Source organism: Salvelinus fontinalis, chromosome 33 (assembly GCF_029448725.1).
Source record: "Salvelinus fontinalis isolate EN_2023a chromosome 33, ASM2944872v1, whole genome shotgun sequence".
Lineage (NCBI taxonomy): Eukaryota > Metazoa > Chordata > Actinopteri > Salmoniformes > Salmonidae > Salvelinus > Salvelinus fontinalis.
In genome coordinates this window covers 40338155-40355384 of record NC_074697.1, presented here as the reverse complement: position 1 = coordinate 40355384, position 17230 = coordinate 40338155, and the positions used below count along the sequence as shown (strand labels likewise).

The following is a 17230-nucleotide window of genomic DNA, read 5'->3' as shown; positions in this document are numbered from 1 at the left end:
ATGTAGCTAAAACTTAGAAGTCCACCTGTGGCCAATTCAATTGTTTGGACATGATTTATAATGAAACACACCCGTCTATAAGGTCCCACAGTTGACAACATATGTCAGAGCAGAAACTAGACCATGAAGTCCAAAGAACTGTCTGTGGATCTCAGAGAAAGAATTGTGATGAGGCATATATTTGGGGAAGGGTAAAAAAAAAAACGTTTTTAAACTTGAGTGTTGAAAGTTTCCAAGAGCGCAGTGTTCTCAATCATTGGGAAATTAAAAAAATTACTAAAATCGAACTACCCAGACTCTGCCTAGAGCTGGCCGTCTGACCAAATTGAGCAACTGTGCAAGAAGGACCTTGGTCATGGAGGTGACCAAAAACCCAATGACCACTGACAGAACTAGAGTTCCTTGGCAAAGATGAGAGAACCTGCCAGAAGGACAAGTCTCTACAGCACTTAACCATCTGTGAGTGACCAGACGGAAGTCACTCCTGAGAAAAAGGCACGACAACACACCTGGAGTTTGCATAAAGGAACGTGAAAGACAGATCACAAGCCAAAAGAGTGGTGTGAGGACAAAAAAATGGCCTAAATGCAAAGCGCTATGTCTGGAGAAAACCAGACACAGCTCATCTTCCCTACCGTGAAGCATGGTTGTGGCATCATCATGCTATGGGGATGCTTTTCAGCGGCAGGTACAGGATAGAGGGTGACTGGTAAGGATAGAGGGAACAATAAATGGAGACAAATACAGGCAAATCCTTGATGAGGACCAGCTTCGGATTGCAAACGACCATAGACTGGGGCAAAGATTTATGTTCCAACAGGACAATGACCCCAAGCATACTGGGACCCCTATTATCCAAGATGGAATAGCAGTTCAGACGTCTTTTTTGTCCTCATATTGTCGTGTCCTGTATACATATATATATTTACACCTTTCTTCGCATATCTTTATATGTTTTATTATCCAGGAACTCAACTACAAAAGCTTTCCTGCAACCCGCCTCACCAATTACAATTTTTTTTTATTATTTACCTCAAATCTGAAAATCCACAGTGGAAGCTAGCCAGAGGCTAACCAGAAGCCGGCCGAAACTAGCCAGAAGTTAGCCGGAAGCTACCCAGAAGCTAACTAGAAGCTAGCCAGTAGCTGATCTGAAGCTGCCCAGAAGTTAGCCGGTTTGCTGGCTAGCGTTGGTGTTTCAGCTGCCCACGTTTTGTGGTCTTCAGCTATTCCTTTAGCTCGATAATCTATCGGCACTTTTGTGCAACGCGACTTGGACCGGAGCATACCGGGCCTATTTTTCTCAGTGTCCCCGGATTTCAGCCGCAGCTAGCTAGCTGCAAACCGTGTGACTATTGGCTTACGTCGATCCCGGAGCAAACTTAAATTATTCCGGAGCTAGCCAGCTGAGGAGTTCCATCAGCCATTCCTGGGCTACAGTCACCTATCCGGACCCGTTTTTTTGTTTTGTTGTTGTTGTTGCTGCAGATGCGGAGCCCCATCGGGCCTTCACGACTGACTGCCGACATTATCTGCCCGAGGGAGTTATCCAACTGGCACCTCCGTCGCAACGTTACCTGAACGCTCATCTGGGGCCCGCTAATCGTTAGCTGTCTTATCGGCTGCTATCTGAATAAGTACACTGCTCAAAAAAATAAAGGGAACACTTAAACAACACAATGTAACTCCAAGTCAATCACACTTCTGTGAAATCAAACTGTCCACTTAGGAAGCAACACTGATTGACAATCAATTTCACATGCTGTTGTGCAAATGGAATAGACAAAAGGTGGAAATTATAGGCAATTAGCAAGACGCCCCCAATAAAGGAGTGATTCTGCAGGTGGTGACCACAGACCACTTCTCAGTTCCTATGCTTCCTGGCTGATGTTTTGGTCACTTTTGAATGCTGGCGGTGCTCTCACTCTAGTGGTAGCATGAGACGGAGTCTACAACCCACACAAGTGGCTCAGGTAGTGCAGCTCATCCAGGATGGCACATCAATGCGAGCTGTGGCAAGAAGGTTTGCTGTGTCTGTCAGCGTAGTGTCCAGAGCATGGAGGCGCTACCAGGAGACAGGCCAGTACATCAAGAGACGTGGAGGAGGCCGTAGGAGGGCAACAACCCAGCAGCAGGACCGCTACCTCCGCCTTTGAGCAGGAGGAGCACTGCCAGAGCCCTGCAAAATGACCTCCAGCAGGCCACAAATGTGCATGTGTCTGCTCAAATGGTCAGAAACAGACTCCATGAGGGTGGTATGAGGGCCCGACGTCCACATGTGGGGGTTGTGCTGACAGCCCAACACCGTGCAGGACGTTTGGCATTTGCCAGAGAACACCAAGATTGGCAAATTCGCCACTGGCGCCCTGTGCTCTTCACAGATGAAAGCAGGTTCACACTGAGCACATGAGCACATGTGACAGAGTCTGGAGACGCCGTGGAGAACGTTCTGCTGCCTGCAACATCCTCCAGCATGACCGGTTTGGCGGTGGGTCAGTCATGGTGTGGGGTGGCATTTCTTTGTGGGGCCGCACAGCCCTCCATCTGCTCGCCAGAGGTAGCCTGACTGCCATTAGGTACCGAGATGAGATCCTCAGAGCCCTTGTGAGACCATATGCTGACACATGCACATTTGTGGCCTGCTGGAGGTCATTTTGCAGGGCTCTGGCAGTGCTCCTCCTGCTCAAAGGCGGAGGTAGCGGTCCTGCTGCTGGGTTGTTGCCCTCCTACGGCCTCCTCCACGTCTCCTGATGTACTGGCCTGTCTCCTGGTAGCGCCTCCATGCTCTGGACACTACGCTGACAGACACAGCAAACCTTCTTGCCACAGCTCGCATTGATGTGCCATCCTGGATGAGCTGCACTACCTGAGCCACTTGTGTGGGTTGTAGACTCCGTTTCATGCTACCACTAGAGTGAGAACACCGCCAGCATTCAAAAGTGACCAAAACATCAGCCAGGAAGCATAGGAACTGAGAAGTGGTCTGTGGTCACCACCTGCAGAATCACTCCTTTATTGGGGGCGTCTTGCTAATTTCCTATAATTTCCACCTTTTGTCTATTCCATTTGCACAACAGCATGTGAAATGTATTGTCAATCAGTGTTGCTTCCTAAGTGGACAGTTTGATTTCACAGAAGTGTGATTGACTTGGAGTTACATTGTGTTGTTTGTGTTCCCTTTATTTTTTTGAGCAGTGTATATCGGACAATTTTTTCTTGGGTCACTATATCTATTTTGCCAATTGGATTGATCCCCTCTACCACACGGAACCCCACTAATCTACCGACGGAAACGCACGAGGTGTCTAAAAATAGACTTCCATCCTATGCTATCTTGCTACCGATAGCCATCCGATAGCCATCTACCTGATTGCCCCCCATCTATCTTCAGAGCTCGTGCTGCTAGGCGACCTAAATTGGAACATGCTTAACACCCCAGCCATCCTACAATCTAAGCTTGATGCCCTCAATCTCACACAAATTATCAATGAACCTACCAGGTACCACCCCAATTCCGTAAACACGGGTACCCTCATAGATATCATCCTAACCAACTTGCCCTCCAAATACACCTCTGCTGTTTTCAACCAAGATCTCAGCGATCACTGGCTCATTGCCTGCATCCGTAATGGGTCAGCGGTCAAACGACCTCCACTCATCACTGTCAAACGCTCCCTGAAACACTTCAGCGAGCAGGCCTTTCTAAATCGACCTGGCCGGGGTATCCTGGAAGGATATTGATCTCATCCCGTCAGTAGAGGATGCCTGGATATTTAAAAAAAATGCCTTCCTCACCATCTTGAATAAGCATGCCCCATTCAAGAAATTTAGAACCAGGAACAAATATAGCCCTTGGTTCTCTCCTGACCTGACTGCCCTTGACCAACAGAAAAACATCCTATGGCGTTCTGCATTAGCATCGAACAGCCCCCGTGATATGCAACTTTTCAGGGAAGCTAGGAACCAATATACACAGGCAGTTAGAAAAGCCAAGGCTAGCTTTTTCAAGCAGAAATTTGCTTCCTGCAACACAAACTCAAAAAAGTTCTGGGACACTGTAAAGTCCATGGAGAACAAGAACACCTCCTCCCAGCTTCCAACTGCACTGAAGATAGGAAACACTGTCACCACCGACAAATCCACTATAATTGTGAATTTCAATAAGCATTTTTCTACGGCTGGTCATGCTTTCCACCTGGCTACCCCTACCCCGGTCAACAGCACTGCACCCCCCACAGCAATTCGCCCAAGCCTTCCCCATTTTTCTTTCTCCCAAATACAGTCAGCTGATGTTCTGAAAGAGCTGCAAAATCTGGACCCTTACAAATGAGCCGGGCTAGATAATCTGGACCCTTTCTTTCTAAAACTATCTGCTGAAATTGTTGCCACCCCTATTACTAGCCTTTTCAACCTTTCTTTCGTGTCGTCTGAGATTCCCAAAGATTGGAAAGCAGCTGCGGTTATCCCCCTCTTCAAAGGGGGGGGGGGGACACTCTTGACCCAAACAGCTACAGACCCATATCTATCCTACCCTGCCTTTCTAAGGTCTTCGAAAGCCAAGTAAACAGATTACCGACCATTTCGAATCCCACCATACCTTCTCCGCTATGCAATCTGGTTTCAGAGCTGGTCATGGGTGCACCTCAGCCACGCTCAAGGTCATAAACGATATCTTAACCGCCATCGATAGGAAACAATACTGTGCAGCCGTATTCATTGACCTGGCCAAGGCTTTTGACTCTGTCAATCACCACATCCTCATCGGCAGACTAGACAGCCTTGGTTTCTCTAATGATTGCCTCGCCTGGTTCACCAACTACTTCTCTGATCGAGTTCAGTGTGTCAAATCGGAGGGTCTGTTGTCCGGGCCTCTGGCAGTCTCTATGGGGGTGCCACAGGGTTCAATTCTTGGACCGACTCTCTTCTCTGTATACATCAATGATGTCGCTCTTGCTGCTGGTGAGTCTCTGATCCACCTCTACGCAGACGACACTATTCTGTATACTTCTGGCCCTTCTTTTGACACTGTGTTAACAACCCTCCAGGCGAGCTTCAATGCCATACAACTCTCCTTCCGTGGCCTCCAATTGCTCTTAAATACAAGTAAAACTAAATGCATGCTCTTCAACCGATCGCTGCCTGCACCTGCCTGCCTGTCCAACAGCACTACTCTAGACGGCTTTGACTTAGAATATGTGGACAACTACAAATACCTAGGTGTCTGGTTAGACTGTAAACTCTCCTTCCAGACTCACATCAAACATCTCCAATCCAAAGTTAAATCTAGAATTTGCTTCCTATTCCGCAACAAAGCATCCTTCACTCATGCTGCCAAACATACCCTTGTAAAACTGACCATCCTACCAATCCTCGACTTCGGTGATGTCATTTACAAAATAGCCTCCAATACCCTACTCAATAAATTGGATGCAGTCTATCACAGTGCCATCCGTTTTGTCACCAAAGCCCCTTACACTACCCACCACTGCGACCTGTACACTCTCGTTGGCTGGCCCTCGCTTCATACTCGTCGCCAAACCCACTGGCTCCAGGTCATCTACAAGACCCTGCTAGGTAAAGTCTCCCCTTATCTCAGCTCGCTGGTCACCATAGCAGCACTTACCTGTAGCACGCGCTCCAGCAGGTATATCTCTCTGGTCACCCCCAAAACCAATTCTTCCTTTGGCCGCCTCTCCTTCCAGTTCTCTGCTGCCAATGACTGGAACGAACTACAAAAATCTCTGAAACTGGAAACACTTATCTCCCTCACTAGCTTTAAGCACCAGCTGTCAGAGCAGCTCATAGATTACTGCACCTGTACATAGCCCATCTATAATTTAGCCCAAACAACTACCTCTTTACCTACTGTATTCATTTATTTTTGCTCCTTTGCACCCCATTATTTCTATCTCTACTTTGCACTTTCTTCCACTGCAAACCAACCATTCCAGTGTTATTTTTTTACTTGCTATATTGTATTTACTTCGCCACCATGGCCTTTTTATATATATTTTGTTTGCCTTCACCTCCCTTATCTCACCTCACTTGCTCACATTGTATATAGACTTATTTTTCACTGTATTATTGACTGTATGTTTGTTCTACTCCATGTGTGTGTTGTTGTATGTATGTATCGAACTGCTTTGCTTTATCTTGGCCAGGTCGCAATTGTAAATGAGAACGTGTTCTCAATTTGCCTACCTGGTTAAATAAAGGTGAAGAAAAAAAAATACAGCCAAAGCAACACTGGAATGGCTTCAGAACAAGAATGTGATTGTTTAGGCCAGGTCATCTGATGCATCTCCATCTTTCTCCTTGGTAAAATAGCCCTTACACAACCTGGAGGAGTGGAGTGTTGGGTCCTGTTGAAAAACAAATGAAAGTCCCACTAAGCCCAAACCAGATGGGATGGCGTATCGCTGCAGAATGCTGTGGAAGCCATGCTGGTTAAGTGTGCCTTGAATTCAAAATAAATCACAGACAGTGTGGGGGCGCTTTGCTGCTGACACTAACACCACTTCCTCCATGCTTCGCGGTGGGAAATACACATGCGCACATCATCCGGTCACCCACACCACATCTGACAAAGACAGCGGTTAGAAACAAAAATCTCAAATTTGGACCAGACCAAAAGGACAAATTTCCACCGGTCTAATGTCCATTGCTCATGTTTCTTGGCCCAAGTATGTCTCTTCTTATTGGTGTCCTTTAATAGTGGTTTCTTTGCAGCAATTCGACCATGAAGGCCTGATTCACACAGTCTCCTCTTAAACAGGTGATGTTGAGATGTTTCTGTTACTTGAACTCTCTGAAGCATTTATTTGGGCTGCAATTTCTTAGGCTGGTAACGCTAATGAACTTATCCTCTGCAACAGAGGTAACTCTGGGTCTTCCATTCCTGTGGCGATCCTCATGAGAGCCAGTTTCATCATAGCGCTTGGTTTTTGCGACTGCACTTGAAGAAACTTTCAAAGTTCTTCAAATGTTCCATATTGACTGACCATGTCTTAAAGTAATGATTGACTGTTGTTTCTATTTGCTTATTTGAGCTGTTATAGCCATAATTTGGACTTGGTCTTTTACCAAATAGGGCTATATTCTGTTTACACCCCTACCTTGTCACAACACAACTGATAGGCTCAAACGCCTTCTTCGGGATCGTTGTCCCTTCCACGGGACGGTTGAGCTAACGTAGGCTAATGCGATTAGCATGAGGTTGTAAGTAACAAGAACATTTCCCAGGACATAGATATGTCTGATATTGGCAGAAAGATTAACAAGAATTTAAGCTAAATCCACTGTCCAATTTAGAGTAGCTATTACAGTGAAAGAATACCATGCTATTGCTTGAGGAGTGCACATCTAGTGATATCTAGTGGCCAAAATCTAAATTGCACCTGGGCTGGAATACATTATAGCCTCTCTTGCATTTCAAAAATGGTCAAAAAAAATTACAAAAGAACGGTTGGTTTTTTCTTTGTATTATCTTTTACCATATCTAGTGTGTTATATTCTACTTCACTCCTTTCACATTTCCATGAACTTCAAAGTGTTTACTTTCAAATGGTACCAATAATATGCATATCCTTGCTTCAGGGCCAGAGCTATAGGCCGTTAGATTTGGGTATGTCATTTTAGGCAAAAATTTGAAAAAAAAAGGGGTAAATCCTTAAGAGGTGTTTAAGAAGGAAAGAAATTCCACAAATGAACTTTAAAAAAAGGCACACATGTTAATTGAAATGCATTCTAGGTGACTACCTCATAACGCTGGTTGAGAGAATGCCAAGCTGTCATCAAGGAAAAGGGTGACTATTTGAAGAATCTCAAAGATAAAATATATTTTGTTTACTACATGATTCCATATGTGTTTTTATAGTTTTGATGTCTTCACTATTACTCTACAATGTAGAAAATAGTAAAATAAAATCCCTTGAATGAGCAAATGTTCTAAAACTTTTGACCGGTAATATACATTTCTGTATTCCATTTTTCAAAAAATTAGCACAATAAAAACCCTCCAAAAATGTTTGTTTTCACTTTGTCATTATGGGGATAGTGTGTGTAAATAAGTGCTAGAAATTATTATTTTTTAAACCATTTTGAATTCAGGCTGTAAAACAACATTTGGAATAAGGGGTATGAATACTTTCTAAAGGCATTGTAGGGCTCTGGTTTCACAGCCAGCCGTGCTCTGTGATCCCCTAACAAAGCAACAGGCTGTAAGCCAGAGTAGGCCAACCCACACACACCCTCACAGGGTGACACACCCCTACCCACATGTTAGGTGAGCAGATAAACACACTGTGCACTAGTATGACAACTTAAATCTGACTCTCCCGTGGAGAATGGAACCACAATTTGAACTGAAAATAAAACATTTTTAAAAACTGATCTCGCAAATTTGTCAAGCACTCAACAGTCTTGTTCAACTCCATCCAGTCAGTCCACCTGTGACAGAAGGTCATGCCCTCCACTAACTGCCCTCTATCTTCAAGGGTTCCCTCGAAGTTGGACTTGTCATCAACATCAATGGCTGATTCTACCACAGCCTGGTTCTATCACAGTCAATTAGACAGACCGGCCGATAATGTGAGTCGTCAGATAAGTCTGCTGATTTTATTGGCACCTCGCATCTGTGGCTCCACATTGTTTGAAAACTTCTTTTTGGGGGAAAAAAAACACCATCGAAATTCACCATTGGACAGACGCCTGGGGCCTCGGGGGACTTGGCTCTCTATTCAGACCTCCCTTTCTCTCGCTCCCTCACTCTCTTTCTGCCTCCCTGTTGCTCTTCAGAGGGCCAGATGGAAGGCGAAGGAGGGGAGAGGAAGGGGGAGGAGAGAGGGGGTGAAGAGAGACAGAGATGGGCAGAAGGTCACCAAAGGAAGGGGATGAGGACAGGAGACACGTGAATTCAGGTGAGTACACAGGAGAAGATCCTCTATGTAACGTTAGAATCAGGACTAAATCACCAAATAAATACATTCAAGTTCTGTATAGCAGGGGGTAGCAGGTTACCCTCATCACACGTTTCCCGATGAATACGAGTTTTAGTAGTGAGTTATTAACATGGAAAGAACTGACCCCGATGAATAACCCATGGCCATGCATCATTCCATAGAAAAGGTATACCTATAAACCTACCCACCACTTCAGCTAGGCCATGTAGGGACCATAACCACTTTCACTACCAGGCCAATCTAGTTTCCTCATGCATTACAAAAGCCCTCCACTGAAACATGGTGATGTAGGCTAGCCATGTTACAGTCTGATACAGCCAGTAATATACAACCATTTAATAGATGCTGGATAGGAGTAAAGCAACAGTAGCCTTCTTAGAAAGTATTGCGTTAGAAGTTCCCTCAGATGACAAATTAGGTTAACTTAGTTTAGCAAAGTCGTTAACACTGCTGTACTTCAGCCATGCATGGAGACAGACTCTGGCTGTTGGAGAGAGGCAGGCATAAGGTTAATGAGGCCCAGAAAGGGGGTGGAGAGAACCCCCCTATTGTCAGGGGTCGAGGACGAGAGAAAGAAAGAGGGATGGAGTCAGAGCATAGGAGAATCAATGCTGGAGCAGAAGGCGGCTATGCAGCGGAGACACGGGGGGGTATGGCTCCATTGTGCAGACTGGGTCACAGTGGAGAGGGGAGCACCGGGGGATCTGGGCTGGGGGCTTGGCCCAAGAGGAGCGGGGTTGAAAAGGAGCACACTAACGTCTCAGAGTCTTAAACTCAACTCACGTCTTAGATAACAACAAAGAAACGGAGACAGTGAAGGAGTGAGAGAAAGCGAAAGCGCATACAGTGGTCAGCCAAACTAAAGCAAATCCAACAATAAACAGGGCATTTGTCTAAACAATGATGGATTTTATACACCAACATGACATTTATTTTATATTCTGAAATATGGAAAACATTCAATTCACAGAATGCTGTGTTATTGGAGGCTTATGCAGTGTACATTAAACTGTGTGTACACACACACGGTGGCCATGGTGGAATGTCAGCCTGATGATTTGTTTACCTTGACGTGATGTCCCTCCACGTAACGCGTGGCGTCCCTGAAGAGGCGGTACATGACAAAGCCCTGGGGGTCGATGCTGTCAATCAGAGGGTACGCCGTCTGGTGAGAGAGAACCCGCATCACATCACAACCTGCTTCTGCATATGCATGATGGCCATCGGTTACATGGCTAGAGTTGGGCTGAGGATTGGGACAGACCTTTGTTTTGTATGGGGTCTAGCTTCCTGGTTACTACTCATAAAAGCCCACTTATAATCTCTTCGCATTAGAAAATCTGAAGTAACAGCTTCTCATAGTACTATATGGTTTAGTCAGCACTAATGCAGTGGGCAGGTGGAGAATACGTGTGGCAATGTGAAGCACAGGAAACTTGGATGGGTTAATGATCCATACTCCGTAGGGCAATCTGCAGCTAGCGGAGTTACAGAACAGACTTCAGTTTGACTTGGCACAGTCACTGCTGCAGGTCAACAACACTGAGGCTGACCTTCACCGAGAGAAAACAAAACACAGTCCCCCATCTAAACAAGGGGCCAATTAGACCCTGAGCGGAGCATGGCTCATTTGCATATACATGTCGGCATGAATAAAAGGGGCCTTTGGAGCCCAAAAGGAAACCCATTCTGAGCTCGCCTGTCGGCCAAGACGTAGGTTGTTAGGACAAACAATAGGGGCGAGGCGTATTGGTGCCAAAACAAAAAAAGTCAAAGACGCAACAACACTAGGGATGTTGTTTGAGATGAAGAGTCAGTGAGAGTTGACTGGCATCACACATTCAAACGTCATGGATTTGTTTTGAGGTGACCATTAGAACAAAGGTCTACAGGGGAATCGAGGAGGCGACAGGTGCAGTCACAACAAACGTTACAAGCAACACCCAGCGGTAAGAGCGGCCCTGATTGGCTGTGGTGGAGGGAGGCTGTGGCAGGTGTCTGGTAGGTAAGTGAGGCAGGCAGGTCTACGCCTTAACCAATCCAGAATGCTTCTTCACTGAAATGTGACACATGGTAGCAGTTAATGATTTGTCCGTTGCAACACCTATAGAATTGCAGTGTTGATTGGCACGGGAAGGTCAGAAAGGTACAAAAGGGTGAGTGGGGGATTTAAGGGAAATTCTGGCTCAAAGAAGACTATTCGTCAACATACGAATTGCAAAGTGTTACTTGAAACAATGACGGTACAATAACACTGTGACAAGATCTTGTAAAAGTCCTCATTGGCCCGAGCGTTCAAACCCTCGTGTTGCAGAGTGATGTCACTCACCATGCCTGTTTCTGCAGTGAAGATGACTATCTCGTAGAGAGGGGCTAGCTGCTGGAACAGGTAGTCGATGCCTGGCCTCTTCTTGAAGCGCCAGCCTGTAGCCAGCTGTGGGGAGAACAAACCAGTCCACTTCACATGCTAAAAGACATACTAACTACTCCCAACTACAATGGGTTACGTGTATTATGGCTGGAATACTCACTGAAAGCTATCCACAAAAATAGTCAGTGAATAATCCATTTAAAAATCAGTTTATCGTGTTATAGAGCGTTATATTTAGAGTATCTTTTGACAGCCACTATCCAATCCACATAAATGCACAAATAACCAGTGAACGATTGATTCATTAGTTTGTCGTCACGTTATAAAGTGGTATATTCACAGGCATACATTTTTGTTTTTTCCACAGCCTAAACGGAGGAGCTTATGGCAGATGAAGCGTTTGGATGACCTCCTGGGCCACTTGTGGTCTTTTCTTCAGAAATCAAAGCCTGTGCAGGGCCGCCAGGTGGCTGTCTGCTGGTGTCGGTTTACGTCCGCACCTGTCTATGCACGCGCCACTCGTAGGGGGGAGGGAGTATGATACCACTCAGGTAAGGACAAGTAGGTAAGGTCTCAGGTAGGAGGGTCTCAGGTAGGAGGGGCAGGTGGTGTTAGAGTAGTGGTGGGACAGGTTGAGGGGGCCAGGTGGAAGCCACAGGTAATGGGAGGGTCTTTACAGATAGTGGAGGTAAACAGGTGGTGGGCCCCCAACGACCTACAGGCCAGATGGCCACCCACAGAGGGACGGGGGAGGCTGAGGTAAAATCCTAAGTAAACAACAAAAAAACTATTCTACTTATGAATGATTAATGTACTATCAAAACCCAAGGAATGACTTGATACATGTTTTATCTTGTTGTGTTCTTGGCTATACTGAGAGAAGGCATCCAGGTCACCCAACTAGTCACTGGTACCAGGAGGCCAGGGTGAGGTGGAGGTGGTACGTACCGACCACTCGGGGTGCAGCAGGACATCTGTGAGCTCCAGGACCAGGGTGTAGGGAGGCTGGTAGTAGGGCTCCCTCAGGGGGTCAGGAAGCAGCTTGGGGCTCGTGGGCTCAATGATCATCTGGGGGCACAGATATGACGTCGTCACACAACTACACATGGCTGCAGTGGGAGGAACAAGTGGCACATCATCAGAACTATGTGGGTCAATTGATAACAGCCAAGCTCCAATAAATAAATAAAAAAGTAGGCAATTTGTATTTTGTGGTGAACGAGGCCTATCCCTTTAATACTTGAGGTCCTTCATAAGGGTGTTTTCCTAAGAGTTGAAGACTAGTCTAATGTCAACATGGTCACAAGCAAGTTGCAGTAAAACACACGGAGGCCATCACTCCCGGCTCGCAGGAGTAAAATTGGAGGGGATTGTATTTGGCTGCTTATGTGGGAATGTAGGAGCGTTATAAGATGGTAGTCCGCTTCCTTATTTCATTAGTTTGCTCTTAGCTGGCCTCATCACTGCAAACCCCAGAAAACCAGAATCCTGTAAGAACCAGCTGCAAGAGGGAGATGGAACGCGTGGAAGAGAGAACTGACATGTTCAAGAGACCAGAGGCCAGGAAGGAGAGGGTGTGTGTGTTGTCAATATGCAGGGGGGGGAAAGGGTGTGCGCTCGTGTGTACACACACACACACGGAGACAGGGGGCTGTTCACGCTCCATTGAAGAGATCAAAGCGCTACGAGGGAGATGGATTTTGGTGTGTGGGTGGATGGAGGGGGGGTCTAACTGAACGGCAGCTGCAGGCCCATGCAGAGAGGCCTTCCTGCTCTAAGCAGTCTGGCTGCACCTGCTTCAGTAAAGACAGAAAAGCAGCCTAACATGGCTCCCAGTGTAACTATCCCAATCCAGCAGTTAACCTAGGGGTTTAGTGGAAAAGGACCTTCTATTCTAGCACCCTGAATCAACCACACCAGCCTCTGGAGATAAAGACTGACTAGATCAGCCACATAGCAAATACTACCAACTGTAGAGTGGAGCCATCCATTGATCAGGTTACATTGAACAGTGGGAGTGGCAAAGGCCGTTTTAACCGTCTTGTGTTCGTTTCTTATCACCCACCTGTCTGTAGTCTTGGAAATACTTCAACGTCCTTCTCAACTGCTGGATAACCGGTGCGTCTGTAAGAGAGATCAGCTATAAACAGTGTGGAGCGAGCATCGTTTCTCAACACGCCATACTCAAGACTGAACACTTAGCCTAAGGGGAGTTGTGGTGCATGTATGTATTGGCCATAGGAGTTATTGAGCATCTCAAGCCAACTCCGGTGCTGGTAGAATGTACATAGCTGTAGTCCTAATGTATGACAATTTTAAAAAAGGGGGCAATCAGCAGTTTCTACATACACTGAACCAAAATATAAAACATGTAAAGTGTTGTCCCATGTTTAATGAGCTGAAATTTTAAAAGAAATCTAAGAAAACGTTCCACAAACACGAAAAGCTTATTTCCCTGAAATTTGATGCACAAATTTGTTTACATCCCTGGTAATGAGCATGTCTCCTTCGCCAAAATAATCCACCCACCTGACAGATGTGGCATATCAAGAAGCTGACAAGACAGCATGATCATTACACAAGTGCACCTTGAGCAGGGGACAAAAGGCCACTAAAATGTGCATGTCACAAGTTGAGGGAGCATGCAGTTGGCATGCTGATTGCAGGAATGTCCACCAGAGCTATTGCTAGAGAATTGAAAGTTCATTTCTCTGCCATAAGCCGCCTCCAATGTCATTTTAGAGAATTTGGCAGTACGTCCAACCGGCCTCACAACTGCAGACCACGTGTGGGCGAGCGGTTTGCTGATGTCAACATTGTGAACAGAGTGCCCCATGATGGCAAGTGGGGTTATGGTATTTGCAGGCATAAGATATGGACAACGAACACAACAGCATTTGATCAATGGCAATTTGAATGCACAAAAATAGTGACGAGATCCTGAGGCCCATTTATTTTAAGTATCTGTGACTAACAGATTTTTATTTATTTACCTCTTGACGCTAGGGGTCAGATTTAAAAAAAAAAGTTTTTTAATAACGTTCAAGGTAAACGGAATATTTCTCAGGTCCAGATCGTAGAATATGCATATAACCCTGGGCCTCCCGGGTGGCGCAGTGGTCTAGGGCACTGCATCGCAGTGCTAGCTGCGCCACCAGAGTCTCTGGGTTCACGCCCAGGCTCTGTCGCAGCCGGCCGCAACCGGGAGGTCCGTGGGGCGACGTACAATTGGCATAGCGTCGTCCGGGTTAGGGAGGGTTTGGCCGGTAGGGATATCCTTGTCTCAGTATGTAAATGTAATAAAATGTATGCACTCTACTGTAAGTCGCTCTGGATAAGAGCGTCTGCTAAATGACTAAAATGTAAAAATGTAAAATATATAATCTACAGATTAGGATAGAAAACTCCAAAGTTTCCAAAATTGTCAAAATACTGTCTGTGAGTATAACAAAACTGATTCTGCAGGCGAAAACCTGAGGAAATCTAACCCGGAAGTAGTTTTTTATTTTTCTTGCCTGTCTTTCTTCCATTTAAAGGGGTATCAACCATATTCCTTTTCCAATGGCTTCCTCAGGCTGTGATCAGGCTTTAGACATAGTTTCAGGCTTTTATTTTCAAAACGAGTCAGGTGTCCTTTGATTAGTTCCTGCGTGCGAGAGGGGTAGCTCTCCATTTTCTTTCTCTTTTATTGAATAGGTTGCGGTCGAAATATTATCGATTATGTTTGTTAAAATCAACCTGAGGATTGATTATAAAAACATTTGACATGTTTCTACGAACATTACGGATACTTTTTGGAATTTTCATCGAACGGAACAAGGCTTTGGTTTTCTGAACATAACGCGCAACCCAAATGGCGTTTTTTTGTTATAAAAGTCATATTTATCAAACAAAAATAACATTTATTGTGTAACTGGGAGTCTCGTGAGTGCAAACACCCGAAGATTATCAAAGGTAAGCGATTCATTTTATTGCTTTTCTGACTTTCTTGACCATGCTAATTTGGGGCTAGCTGTTCTAGCATTGATTGATACACTCACAAAAGCTTGGATTGCTTTCGCTGCAAAGCATATTTTCAAAATCTGACACGATAGGTGGATTAACAACAACCTAAGCTGTGTTTTGGTATATTTCACTTGTGATTACATGATTATAAATATTTTTAGTAATATTTTGCGCCCTGCAATTCAGCGGTTGTTTAGGAAAATTATCCCGCTAAAGGGATCCGTAGCGCAGAGAAGTTACCCTTTATTTAACTAGGCAATTCAGTTAAGAACAAATTCTTATTTACAATGACAGCCTACACTGGCCAAACCCGGACAACGCTGGGCCAATTCTGTGCCACCCTATGGGACTTCCAATCTCGTCCGGTTGTGATACAGCCTGGATTCGAACCAGGGTGTCTGTAGTGACGCGTCTAGCACGGAGATGCAGTGGCGCAGCGGTCTAAGTCACTCGGGAGCCCAGGGGGTGTTACCCAGTCATGTGAAATCCATAGATTAGGGCATAATGAATTTATTTAAAATTGACTGATTTCCTCATATGAACTGAAACTCAGTAAAAGTCTGAAATTGTTGCATTCATATTTGTTCAGTATACATTTTTAGACATAAATGATATATACCCATTCATTCTTGAGGAATATAACATACAAATACGTCATGAGCTAAGTTCAGTCATTTCCCATCAGAATCTAAAATAAGCTTGTTTTACTCCAATGTTAGTAAACAAAATGTTAGTAAACAAAAAAATGACAGCCTCAAAACATGGTTAAAACTATCATTTTAATATCATGGATGGTTAGTCCTCGCATCCCTAGCTGAATTTAGAGTGGTTAAAATTCTCCAGCTTTTTAACGAACCAGGGAGACTGCTTTATTGTATCTACAGCTGATTGCTGCTTTAAGAAAGGCATCTCTGTAGGGGACTGCAGCATTGGTCCCAACAGATAACATCTCAGCAATTTGATGGCAGATGCTATGGGGTTAGTTCTCCACTCAGCTAAAGCATGCAGCCAGGGACCTCTGGGATGTGAAGTCCTTTGGGACAGAGACGGAGTGAGAGAGATGGAGTGACTCTCTATGGGCCTATAGCATCCGGCCAGTGTGTATAACCAGGCAGGCCCCTCTGGGTCCCCCAGCCCAGTAATAGCAGGCCTGGGAGTGGGTGCGCTGGTGAAACACCCCCTACCCCTCCGGCCTGCCTGCGTATGTGTGTTTTATAAGGCCTGGGCGGAACATACTCCTCCAGAGAGCGTGGGACTGTGACAGGCCCTGTTGACAAACCTCTCCCCTGGGAAAGCAGAGCCAAGCCAGGCTGGGGGTGGGTGGTGATCGTTACAACCCCCTGGAGAGGGACGGGGGTTGCCGAGGCGTGTGTATGTGTATGCATGCAAGTATGTGTGCGCAAAATGTGTAATACGTTCGTGTCTGTGCGCGTGCCCCTGTGTTTGTGCCTCACTGTGAGGATAGGATGGATCAAGGAACGCTTTCATGGTAATAAAGGGGCTGGGGGTTGGTAGTGGTGGGGTGAAATTGAAAGGAGGATGACAGGTAAAGGATGGTGACGAGATTAATGTGTCAGCCAGGCCACAGTGGGTCCTCAAATTATGTGAGAGGTGGGGAAGCTACCTCGAAGCGGCAAAGGATCTATATGGCAAGTCAGGGACATAGGCATTGCATTTTCTCCGTTGGTAACTGTTGGCTGTCACTATGACTGTGATCACATTCAGTCTTATCAAAAGCAGAACTCCCATTATGGCAAAAACAGTTGGGACTGACATCAACTCTGAAAGGAAGACCGTTACAAACTAACGAAAAACAAAGGCCCCCAGAAAAGGCTTTGACAAGCAGCAGCACTCTGGTCAGGCAGCCTCTTGTCCTAACCTTGTTTGCCAGTGT

The 17230-nt window shown here is 45.6% G+C and overlaps 1 protein-coding gene across 2 annotated transcripts in view; it reads right to left on the bottom strand.

Annotated features, from left to right (window-relative positions):
• LOC129832260 (mitochondrial import inner membrane translocase subunit TIM50) overlaps nucleotides 1-17230 on the bottom strand; it is a 34494-nt gene that overhangs the window by 4526 nt on the left and 12738 nt on the right. For both annotated transcript variants that reach the window (XM_055896188.1, XM_055896189.1), the window contains 4 exons: nucleotides 13397-13455; nucleotides 12280-12399; nucleotides 11290-11394; nucleotides 10027-10125 (listed from right to left, as the gene is read on the bottom strand). In XM_055896188.1, the coding sequence (XP_055752163.1) occupies nucleotides 10027-10125; nucleotides 11290-11394; nucleotides 12280-12399; nucleotides 13397-13455 (383 nt within the window). The remainder of the gene's footprint in view (nucleotides 1-10026; nucleotides 10126-11289; nucleotides 11395-12279; nucleotides 12400-13396; nucleotides 13456-17230) is intronic.